The sequence below is a fragment of the Pyrgilauda ruficollis genome, unplaced genomic scaffold (assembly GCF_017590135.1).
Source record: "Pyrgilauda ruficollis isolate IOZ18807 unplaced genomic scaffold, ASM1759013v1 scaffold38, whole genome shotgun sequence".
NCBI lineage: Eukaryota > Metazoa > Chordata > Aves > Passeriformes > Passeridae > Pyrgilauda > Pyrgilauda ruficollis.
In genome coordinates, this window is record NW_024525267.1 from 6,538,962 (window position 1) to 6,551,670 (window position 12,709).

At 41.9% G+C, this 12,709-nt stretch overlaps 1 protein-coding gene across 3 annotated transcripts in view; it reads right to left on the minus strand.

Annotated features, from left to right (window-relative positions):
* The window catches only part of AKT1 (AKT serine/threonine kinase 1), a 78,355-nt gene that overhangs the window by 11,382 nt on the left and 54,264 nt on the right, over nucleotides 1-12,709 (minus strand). For all 3 annotated transcript variants that reach the window (XM_041476335.1, XM_041476336.1, XM_041476337.1), the window contains 6 exons: nucleotides 11,301-11,432; nucleotides 11,069-11,134; nucleotides 9,203-9,271; nucleotides 8,361-8,486; nucleotides 6,952-7,080; nucleotides 2,517-2,731 (listed from right to left, as the gene is read on the minus strand). In XM_041476335.1, the coding sequence (XP_041332269.1) occupies nucleotides 2,517-2,731; nucleotides 6,952-7,080; nucleotides 8,361-8,486; nucleotides 9,203-9,271; nucleotides 11,069-11,134; nucleotides 11,301-11,432 (737 nt within the window). The remainder of the gene's footprint in view (nucleotides 1-2,516; nucleotides 2,732-6,951; nucleotides 7,081-8,360; nucleotides 8,487-9,202; nucleotides 9,272-11,068; nucleotides 11,135-11,300; nucleotides 11,433-12,709) is intronic.

Genomic DNA, 12,709 nt, shown 5'->3' on the forward strand with positions numbered 1-12,709 from the left:
TTTGATCCATGTCACAAAGCAGCAAAGGGGAATTTCAGGTCACATTAACAGGAAATATTTACAGAATAGATTTTTTCCTTCTTAGGAAAATTAGGGCTCACATTACAAGATTAATAAACTTCTATCAATCCCAAAAGAAACTTCAAAATTCCTTTTCTCTTACAAAATGGATTTCATATGACCAAATTTAGAAAACAGCCATGATTAAAAGCAGAATGCAATTTATTGTTCTTCACATTTTCTCCATATGCCTGGGAGTTTGAGACTGGTATTACTGAACACAGTGTGCTAACACCGTTTCAGTATATCCAGCTCAGGTACAACAGGTCATTTTGAAGATTTAAGTGACTGATAGAGACCACAATTACCTAGCTTCCTGATATTTAACCTAAAGTATCCTTGGCACTAAGCTTCAGTATATCAACCTTTATTGTTGGGTTGGTCAGGTTTTTTTGATGATTTTAGGGGAAGTGACAACATCTCCAGTTTCCTTTTTCTCATGGTTTTGGCTGCCTCCTCCATCTCACTCTGAAGTTCATCCAAAGTTATGCTGCCAATTCTGACGCTTTCCGCCACAAGCATTACAATGACACCAACTTCTGTCCACCACTGGCATTTCTGTTGAATTACACAGTGGCTCCCCAAAGCACAGACTATCACACATTATATAACTTTTCAGTGAATATACTTCAGTAGCTCTCTGGCTGGTTTTTGTCCATATGGCTCCATGAGCACACTGTGAGTCAACTACCAAGTATGCCAAGCACCCTCCCCAGCACCCAGACCACCCAGAAAAAAGAACATAACACTCCAAGGGCAGGATGCAGGACTGCTACCTCCAGTGCTTCCAGATCATTCTCCATGCTGCCTGAAATGTCACAAAGTGCAGGGGATTTGCTGAACCATAGCTTCAGTTAAAAAGTTATAGGAACAGTGACTGGGGAGAAACCAGTATTTAAGAACAGTCCATGATCCAAAAAAGCTTGGGAAGCAACAGTGTAATTAGGCATAATTACAATAAGGCATTTGTGCAGGCTTGTCTAGTCAACAGTTATTTCTATCAGCAGCATGAAAATCATCTGTCCACCAGATCAGAGCAGCGCTGCTTCCAAGCCTGCAGAAGATACATGTGAAGAAGTGGCTATCTGTATAAAGTGAGCATATTGTGGAGTAATTATTGGCACTGGGAAAATCTCGTAATTAGAAACGAGTGGGCATTCTTTGTTTGTAAACAAATTGCATTTTGGTTCATCAGAGATGCTCCTTTAAGAACAAACTGCAGCAGATGCTGCTTGTGTTCCCAGTGATTGAAAGGCCCCACCTGAATAAGCTATGAAAGGGTCACAATTGCATTTAACCCAGCGCTTTACTGGACAGGAATGCTGTTGGCAGGGGCCGCAGCCAGGCTCGCAGAGCAGAGCCTGGGGCTGCTCATCAATTACTCAACCTTCTCCTGGAGGTCCCCTCGCAGGCGCCGGGTTCAGGAGGGGGTGCAGCTGTTGCCACCTTGTACAGGGCTGGCCACGTTCCGGGCTGCAGCCCCACAGCACCACCAAGATGAATCCTCCAACATTAAAAACTGTGCATTTGCATTATGAGACCTCCCAACAGGATTCTCCATCAAAAAATAGTGAAGGAAATAGCCTACAGTGATGACAGAAATCCTTGCTACAAGTATCCAGGTAGTGGCAAATCCCATTTTCCTACTATGTGCACACACATGCACGGAGACTAAACAAACACCAGAAAGTAAACCGGAATTCTTTGCTTGCACCTCACATGAAAGGTTTCCTATTTGAGGCCTATTAACAGTGGAAGGTTCAGGACAGGAGATCAGGGGCAGAGTCACGATATTATTTGTTTTAAAAATGTCTGGGTTGACAAGATGGCAGGTTTTTAAACTGATGTTTATCTCTGTGAAGGCCAACATCCTTTTTGGATCTTGTTCCATGTTTTGTTTGTTAGCCATTCAGGGGTTTTTCTGTGGTTTTTCTTCTGTTTTTAAATCAAGGGTTATTTAAAAAAAATACAGCAATAAAAGAAAAACAAAAACAGAAGGAGGAAATAGGAAAAGTCAATTGAGCATGGTGTAAACTCCACTACAAACATGGTACAAACACCACCACCTACTGTCCAAAGCAGGACGCTAAAACATTGGCACAGATCTAGACAAAAATTCAGGAAAGGGATAGCAGTCTCAACTGCAACAGAAGGTAAAAGCATTTGGAGTAGAGCATCCCAGCAGCCACTGGATTCATTACAGCCAAAGGTAGGGTTAACTTGCTTTCTCCCAGGCTACAGTTTTACTTTAATGGCAGCCACCATACTTTGAAGTTTAGCACCAAAGCTGCTTTATGTCACTATTTACGCTGTCAGCTCATTAAAAAAGTTAAAAATATATGAGCAGATCCATTTGATGCATTTTGCTGGATAATCAATTCAAATGGATTAAAAATTAAATTACAATTTTGTCTCAAATACCTTAAAAAAGTGCAACTATTAAGCAACAGTCTCACCTTTGCTTAGGATCTTTCTTCAGCAAACCTGACAAGAGGGATTTTGCTTCAGGTGACAATGTGCGTGGAAATCTGATCTCCTCCATAAGGATGAGTTCAAAGAGCTTTTCATGGTCCTGATTGTAGAAAGGGAGCCGGCCACACATCATTTCATACATCACAACTCCTAAACCCCACCAGTCCACTGCACGGCCGTAGTCATTATCCTCCAGAACCTGCAGATTGTAAGGAAAAGGCTTTAGAAGATACTCCCAAACCAGGCATGAACACAGAACTCATGAAGCAAAATTCACCCCAGCAAGTCCATCTTCCATGACACAGCCATATCTACCAGGAGAGTATTTGCAGAAGAAGCATGTGAAAAGAACTGGCATCCATGCTCACCATCCTGAGTGAGCAGAGGGGGGAAAAGGAGGCAGCAGGTATGTTACAGCAGCTTCCTTGTCTTCCTTCTCCTGTCCTCCCTCATGTTATAGTCATGATAAGCACAACCTTTGAAAGTCCAAAGGCCAAGCAATGTTCTCACATTACAGAGCTAGCTGTTAAACTCTCACTTATTCATCACAAACTGTTCCAGACGGGATCCAAGTTTTTAGAAAAAACCCAACCCCCCAAGGAGCCAGTACAGGGAGGAAAGGCCATCAACCTGCTCCTTCACAAACAAAAAGCCAAACATATCCATCATCTTACCAACCTGCACCCCAAAGAGGTGGCTCTGCACATCCTAAAAGACCACCCACAAATACTCAATGATTAATGTATGTTAAACACGAGGAGCCAGAACAACACTTCTAACATTTGACCGGCTCTACGGCTGTAAAATGGCAGCCAAATTGTCTGGAAATGTTTCCCCTCCAACCCTTTGCCCCGCTCCAAAGGCACTCCTGCCTCTGCTCAGAGGGCTGCAAACACAGGAACAGTCAGTGGGGTGGATTTCTGCCAGGTCTCACAGCAAAAGGAGCCCAGCACAGTTCATTCTTCCCTTCCCTTGGGTACTTCTACCTAGCAAAGCAGCAGCTGTGCATGGACTCGGGACCCCAGCAGCGCTCTCCACGTCTCCCGCTTGCTCCAGAGAAGCCCTGCCACAGAGCATTTCTGTTCTGCTGCACAGCGGGTTGCTGAAGGGAGTGGGGAGTGTTTTGTGGCCTGTGCAGTGGATGTTAGCAGGACTTCTCTAGACTTTGTGTCTCCTATGCAGTTGTCTGTAGCTGACACCAACATCTCATGTTCCAAACCCTGTCCTCAGGTTTTAGTTATCATCTTTACTCCTTGCACGGGCCTGCACTGAGCTGCTTACTCTTGCTAAGAGCATGAACCACAAATGTACCACCATCCTGTTTTCTTACCGGACAGTGTCTGTGTGAGCTTTACATTCCTGTGATTCAGAATACTTAACATTCAAAATTGAAAAGGTAAAAGAGCCCAAGTCAGTGCAAGTTTAACAAAAGCAAGATCTTTACACCTTATAAATCTTGATATAGAGGTTTTGCACATAAAAAAGAAGCATCGAGGCACTTCATATAACAACTGTTTGCACTCTGCCTCTCTTTATTCACTAATTATTCCCCTTAATTATCTGAACGAGGGAGAGGGCCTGCAGTAAAAATCAAAAGGCTGCCAGGTATTAGATTACCCCACGTCGGTCTATTTCCAGCATCCCCGGCCGTATGATTCACACCAAACGACAGCTGGCTGTGCAGCTGCCCCCTCCATGTACACGGCCGGCACAGCTGCCGCCGGCTGGGATTCCAGGAGCCAGCCCCGTCCTTCCCGAGGCACGGCAGCCCTCGGCTCACGGAGATTGTGTGACAATGCAGTTCCCGCTCTGAGTCACCCCGCTCACCCAGCGCTTCCTGTTCACACTCCCCTACACTTGGCTTGCCTAAAATAAAACACTCACACGGCCTCCGATTTGTATTTTTGTTTTTTAAACCGCTGCAAGAGATGCAATAGGAGAGACTGAAAGAAAAAGAAAATCAGAGGCCTTTGTTGTGCACATAGTTAATGTTACAGGTGCTTCTGAAATGCAGTAAACACTTCAGATGTTACTTTAAGAAGTGTATTAATACTCTGTATTATAAACTAGATTACTAACTACAACAATTTCCTTCACCTTCATTAATTTTAAACAGAATATAAAATGCTTATTTCCTCAAAGTTCTTTAGCACAATGAGCATATCATCATATTAGTGATTGCATAAAAGAGAGCAATGGTGTGAGTATCAAAACTGCACCGTAACAAAAAAAAATATTGCACTCATCCATGACTTATTGCAAGACACTGGATAGCTGGGGAGCAGTAAAGTAACAAGGTCATTTCACTTAAATTAAGGGATCATAATTTCTTAACGAGCAGCTCTATACTGTTGTGAGATGGAATTCCAAAGAGAAGGCAGAACAGCTGTACACATCACAGCCATTGATGCATCTGACACATCAAAGTTGACAAGGCTCAGTCACTGTCATCCATGCATGAGATTCCAGTATGAACCTAAAAACAACGATGCAACAACTGTACGGACACACTGCTGTGCTGGACTCGAGTTACAAATGCAGACAGGAGCATTGACACCCCTGCTTTTAAGGATGTATGACCTTAAACGCATGGAAGATCACATGCACACAATTTCCAGATTTTTGCATGCTATCAACCAGATGACAAAAACGTCCCCAGAATTTAACACTCTAACTCACAGATGGGATTTGCAAGTAAGGGAGAGAACTGAGTTAATCAAAAAGATTTGTCCTTCAGCGTTTTTGGATGAGGCAACTCATCATAAATATTAAAAAAGAAAAAATAATAGCAAGTAACAGAACAGAATGAACAGCCCAACTGCCTGCACAGGGAATCCCCACATCCAAGTTAGGAAAAACCAAAACAATAAATATTTTTAGCGTCCTCACAAAAATCCTTGATGAGAAACTGAAGTTCAGCAATTGATTTTAAGAGGGAAGCTAAAATAAAAGGCATGTTTATGAATAATAAACACTCCGTCATGCTGCTAATTACTCTCTGCATCAGTAAATCTCAAATTGTGGTGCATGGACCCCAATTTAGATTCACTGAAGACTTCTGGTGATCCATGGAAAAGCTGGCAGTCATCATGAGACTGCCTCCGCCTCTTTGCTGCAAGCTACTTCGACAGGTGCCCATGTTCTTCATTATTACAAAGGACTGGAGGCCCTTGAAAGCAGCTGGGAGTTAAAAAAAAAAAAACCACAACAAAAACCAAACAAAACCCAAGAACATGCTGCCACCGCTATGAAAGCAGGGAGCACAAAAGCACTGATCAGCAAAGACATCAGCTTGCAGCAGAAATATTCCTCCTCCACGCTGGTTTTCCATCTTTGTTACTTTTGCACAGTTCAATTCAAGGCAGGTTTGCAATGCTCAAGTCTCCCAACTCAGAGGAAAGCTGTGCCAACAGACCATAACCTGCCAGCAGCCCAAGGCTGGCTTCTGCGTGTGCTCCGAGCAGGATGGAAATACAAATGCCACAGGAAGCAAAGCCCCACTGCAAGGGAAGCAGCCCTCGTGCAAGGCACCCCACCTTGGCTCGGGCTTCGTGCCCCACGAGTCCAGGAGTTTGCTTCCACACAGCTCAGAGCGTGGGCAGAGGAACCAGCATGTGCCTGAGCACCGAGCGTACGCGCACCCCTACAACCTGACCTCACTTCTCATCTGCCCCTAACTCACCCCCATCACCTCTGCTGCACAGCTCAAGAGTGCTCGCAGGAACAAACCTGAAAACATGCATTCGAATTTTGCACTTGAAAAGGAAAAAAGAAAAAAAAAAAAAATCTGCACAAAAAAAATGACCCAAAACTGTTTGGGAACTGAGATCCCCTGCCTGGACTTATTTCCTCTGAAACTGGAGTGCTCAAATTAACACTAAGAAATATCTTGTGCTTTTATAGTCACAAAACAGTCAGCACATTTAATGCATGCCATGCTAAATAATGCACAAGCAGCTTGGTCTGTCCTCTTTCTCAAAGCATGTCACCTTTTACTGTCCTCAAATAGTAAAAGAATTGGACAATACTTCTACTTCTCAAGTGAAGTCCTACTGATAATCTTTCAAATAGGAAAACACATAGCAAGCTGCAAAAAAGACAATCTATCATGAAATATTTGAAGTGATTAAAAGGGCTTTTTTAAAAAATATGTATTTGATACAAGAAAACAAGCACTGTTCCAGTAAAATGTACATATTCTGTCAAGTGGAAGAAACTACCCCGCCAAAAAATTATCATGTATCATTATGCTAAAGATGTGTTCCAGATCATGATGAATAAAGGAGTCTCAGGATGTGTAATTATATAACAGCAGTTAGTGCATGAGCACATCATGGCACAGGAATTATTCTGTACTCCTACTGCTACCACGGAAGGCGTGAAAGAAGGCAATTTAACACAACAGCCAACATAAACTACCTCTGGTGCAAGATACTCTGGAGTGCCACAGAAAGTCTTCATTGTTGCTCCATCCTTGATGCCTTCTTTACATAGTCCAAAGTCTGTTATTTTTATGTGTCCATCTTTATCCAGCATAAGATTTTCCAACTGGGAAGAAAAGCCAAATTAAAAGACATGATTACCTGTAACATACACTAACCCTGAGCAGAATAATCAAAGACATGATTTTTGCAGATCAGTTTTGAAACTCATCCTCAGTGGGGTCAGAGCCACAGCAGCTGCCAGAGCATGTAAAATGTAAATATACATTTGTAACATTTTGCTCAGTTCTTTAGGGAACTAGGTAACTAATTTGTAGTCTCGGGGTAACCAACCATATATACAGAAAGAATGCAGAACATGAACATTGTATTTATGCTTCTACAGTATCATCATCAATAGAACAGCAGTTGTTTAGAAAGTATATTAAGTATTCCCCCTCACACAACTTCCTGTTTTCACTCTGATTTTATTAAATAATCTGTACCAGTAAGCAATAGCATAAAATAAATAAAACAGAAATCATATGCAAGGTTAGGGAACCACTTTCCAAGAGACTCTTCAAATGAGAATCATGATATACATTTACTCAGCACATGGTATTCATCCCACCCTGAGCCTCTAATTTTTGAGGAATTCACCCAGATATTAGGACAGTTTCCTCAGTGCATCAATAAAGTGCATTACAGGGGAATCACAATAATATGAAGACAAAATCCCAGCAGAGATCCCAAAATTACTCTGACATAGTCTGAGAACATTACAGAGCATACTTCATTTTGGACTGCCCCTAAATAAACTACCACGATCCCTTCATCCTGTTCTGAAAACTCTTCTCAGAAAGAAAGAAAATGCTATTGCATTTTCCTCAAGAATTTCACAGGTTCGTTTGCCCTGAGATACCTTGTTTGGTTGGGGTTTCTTTTCCCCTTCTGTGCTAACCAAACAAATGAGTAACTTGAAGCATAGGCAGTTTTCCAACTGCAAGCAGCTACTACGAAGATGATGTGAGCACACTGCAAGGAAGCACAACATCCATGCAGTGTGAACTTCCATCTCTGCTAAGACCAGGATTATGCTCCACTGTGCAGAAGCACCAGCAAAGTTTCTCTCAGAACATAAGAAGGCAAGTGAAAATGAAACCCCTGTAGCCCAGTAACCCTTCATGTTCTCTGAAATGCTGCCAGAGTCACAATAAATGCCTTATGCAGCTTCTTTGACTATCAAAGGGTTTAGACATCCTGTAAAGTCCAGCCCAACAGCTGCAACAACAGTTTGGATAAAGTTCAGTCAGGAAAGGATTTCTTAATAGTTCAGGATCATTTGCTTTTTTTAACAACAAACAAAAAGGCAAACCCCAAAAGCCTGAAAATGATTTTTCTACGTACCTTCAAATCTCTATAAACCACATTCTTCTCTGAATGCAGGTAATCCAGCGCTGAAACAATCTCAGCCCCATAAAACCGAGCTCGGTCTTCAGAGAAGACACGCTCTCTTGACAGATGGAAAAACAACTACAAGAACAGTAATTTGTTAACTTTAAATGTTTCTGAATCATGTCTTGCAGTTCACAAGCCATCCTGCTTGGAAGATGCTATTAACTAAGAGAAAACCCCTTCCCACCCTCACACAGCTGTGTTCCCAAATGTGTTAAAAAGCATCATAAATTAAATGATTAGATAATTATGTCTCATATTCACAGACACACACTGATAACCAGTTCATGTACTACAGTCTTACAGGTTCAGAAAATTGTAAAACCATTTTTGACTGAACTACCATTACATATTAAAACTAGAGCCTAATGCATGATTTAAGAGAAATGTTAATATTCCGACTTTTCCTTCCTGACTGTAATAGCAGTCAGCAGTTTCTAGTTCTCCCTCCAAGTATACTCACAATATTAATTTAAGTGTTAAAACTTGTCTGACAGCTAGAGCAACTAGAAAGCAACCTTGCCTTCTTGAACTTCTCAATGTCAGATTACAATATAATGCTGTCATGTAAAATATGAACCTATGCCCAAAACCTCTATGTTCTAAAAATGGAGTTGAAAAAATTAAGAGTCTTACTTCTTCATATTAGTTAAACCTGTGAACAGCTCTGTTTAATTGGGACAACTTGGATTAATTAGAATTGCAAAAATGGGCCTTAGCTAAATAATGTCAAGCAAAATTAGTAGTAGAACAGGAAAATCCTAAAATATTAAACATTATTGTATTTCCCTTACCTCCCCTCCATTAGCATACTCCATAACAAAACACAAGCGATCGTGTGTCTGAAAGGAATACTTTAAAGCCTGAAACAGATTTAAACCAAAACTTAGAAGACAGATCACAGTGACAGTCAGAAAAGCACTTTTAATAGAATTTCAGAAGCAGACATGAAATTTTCTATTTTAGTGAATTTTTTATCCTTAAATCTTATATATTACTTCTATTTTCCTGTTGCAGCTGAGGACCGATTCACTGCCAACTTATTTCACTTAATAAATTTAATAAAACATCAAACAAATTCCTTGCAGAAGCTATCATCACCTACAATGCTGCAAAACCAAGTCCTGGCCCATTAACAGGGACTCAAAGTGTACCAACAGTGACTGAAGTTTCCTCCTCTGGCCACAGGTTCAATTGACAGAAAAGAGGCCACAACCAAACCCTGGAGCACAAGGTTTCACCACACTGGCTACAAGACCTCTCATATGAAACACACATATTTTCACACACCAGCCCCCTGGCCTCTGCCCTGCTGCCTGCAACTGCACCCTGCTGACAGCCTGCCAGGGGATTGGCCAACACTGGCAATACCAATCTGTGAGCAATTCACAAAAACAGACCAGATGGAGGCTGTGATGGAGAGTCACAAGGTGCCTCTGTATAGTCCTGTCACATGTATTCCCGTGGCAAGAGTAACATAACTTGTTTGCCATAATATTAAGATTTTTCATCACAGAATATGCTGAGCTGGAAGAGGCCCAAAAGGATCATCAAGCCCAACTACTGGCCCTGCACAGGACCACCCCAAGAATCCCACCAGGGGCCTCAGAGTGTTGTCCAAATTTTTCTTGAACTCTGTCAAGCTGGTGCTGTGACCACTTCCCTGAGGAGTCTATTCCAGGGTCCAACTACTCTCTGGGTAAGAACCTTTTCCTAGTACCCAAGCTAAACCCAGTCTTGCAGCTAACATCTCAAGACAGCCCTTATTCTGGATACTTGGGTTTATAAAAGCATTAAAAAGAAAACACTGAATATGATATTTTGGTCTTCATTGCAAAGGGTGGCACTTTTAAACCAGTCACATTTTTTCTGGAAAAATGAAGGATCAAGTTTTAGACATGTCAACATTATTGATTTTACTCAATATAGGCAATATTTACTTCCAGAGGTCATGCTAAAAGGTCTGAGTTCCAGCTAAGCCCTTGTACCTGGAAAACACCAGGATCCTACACAGTCTCTTAGAGGCTTTAAGCGGTTGGAAACAATTCAGAGACAACTTGTAATAAATATTAGAAACAAAATCTTGAGATGGAACTTGGATATCTGAACTCAGCCCAGAGAGACTGCTAGCACTGGAGGTCTAAAATGAGAGTATGGATTGACTTTACAATTCAAAAGGAAAGCAGTAGATAAAGCACAGTCCTGCTCTTCTCCTTCCCATTCCACATGCTCCTACCACTGTCCTTTGGCTGGCATTACCAGTGCTCTGATTCTACTGGTGAGCTGTATCTGGGAGCTTAAAAAAAAAAAAAAACGAAGACAAAATCGCAGAGTCACCCTGACCTCTCCTACAAAGGGGAGACCAAACATTTGAAGGGCAAGGAAAGCAGATAGTCCTCTCGAGATAGCAATTAAATGGGTGAGCCCTAATGCCAAACCACAGCCTGAAACACTGTCTTCAAGAGGTGCTGAGAACCTGCCCTGCAAGAATCAGAAAACTTAAAAAAGTATTTTCATTTATGCGCCCCTAAAATGGAAAGCTACAGAACTACACAGCCACTCTGTAAACACAGACCTCAGATGCATTAAGTAACAGAAAATAAGGAAAGCCTTGGTAGTGGTGATATCAAGTTACACTGTCCAGAGGCAGAAATGCTTACTGTTAGGAATGGGTGCCGAGAGTTCTGTAAAACCCGGTTTTCTGTCAGCGTGTGCGCTACTTCATCCTGAAATGCAAGGAGAAGGAAATCAGCAAAGTGATTCCCCAGATCAGGGGTCCATTTCAAACACTAACAGAGCAATTACTTACAACTACTCTGAGAATCCTTCCCCTGACTTTGACAAAGGCTGTATTGAGGGTAAACCACATCCCAAAGTTTCCCATCTACTCACCTTTGCTACAATAACTTCCTTCTTCAGAATTTTCATAGCGTAATACCGTCCAGTTGCTTTTTCTTTAACTAAAATGACCTTTCCAAAAGTGCCTTTTCCCAGTAGCTTAAGGTATTCAAACTCATTCATGGTCTGTTAACGATACAGATAAAGAAGAAATGAATTACATGATCTAACAAGAAGTGTATTATTCTCAGACCAGAATTTCTCATTCACGTGAGAAGCCATCGCATATGTCGCACATGTGGGTTTTTTTATCCTTTTGTTTAGCAGAATTCAGGAGCAGAAACGATTCTTCCACAAAAATGAATGCCAGTGCACTCCCAAAGATAATCAATCAAACTATCTACAGAAAACCATAAGCTTTCAATTAACTGAACGCTCTGTTGCATGACTCAATACTGAACTATACAAGTAACATTGAATATATTAATCCATAGCCATTCTGACCTCTTAGCCAGTGCAGACATTCATTAAAAGGCACATGCTGCTCTGATTCCAGGGATTAAACCCACACCTTTTTTCTGATGTTCCCCATCTCTCTAGGAGACCAGTTCTCTTGAGCTTCATTAAACAGTACCAAAAACCAGAGACAAGAGTGACTCCCTGTAAGGTCTCTATCTACTTGCTCAATGGGACATTCGAAAGGCCTTTCCAGTGGCTCATGCACTCTGAGTTGGACACATAGGAGAAATACCAACCAGATATTTTCATGAGGTCAAAACAACACAAAACATTTACTGACAAACTTTAGAAAATCAGGCAACTTTGGCAAAAGGTTTACACAATATCCAGTCAACATAAAACACTTCTCACAGCATTAACTTAGACCATTCACCTTAGCAAACTTAAAATCCATTCAATGGCAAGTTACTCAAAATATTCCAACAAGAGGAAATGAGGAGAAAAAGACAGGAAAGATCTAGAGAAGCACACATGCAGCTACCAACTCCTGGGCTCCAGCTGTGTTCAGAGAGAAACTCCAAGAACAGGTAGGGCCTAGACAAGGTGACAGCCTTGTGTTGGACCCTAAATATCCCTTGGCCTTCATGGGTCTTATCCCAGGTGGAATTTGTGGTCATTTGGCCTTTCAGGAGCTGGGTTAGGGGAGAATGGAGCACTGGCTCTGGTGTGTCAGTGAGTGGCAGCTCTGCCAGGCTGGGATACGGGCTCTGGGGAGGTGTGGGGCACTTCACTGTCTCACCAGGCCTGACTGTCCCCTTCCCCCACACACATGCACCCCAACATTTCTTGCCCCAAGACAGGACCACAGTAATGGTACCTTTCCTCTTGTCGTCTAATCTAGCAGACAGAACAGAAAGGAAAGAAGAGGAAAGTACACTACAACTCACATAATGGGCAACTGCTATTCCAAGAACCAAAACATAAGTCTAGTTAATATCCTCCTA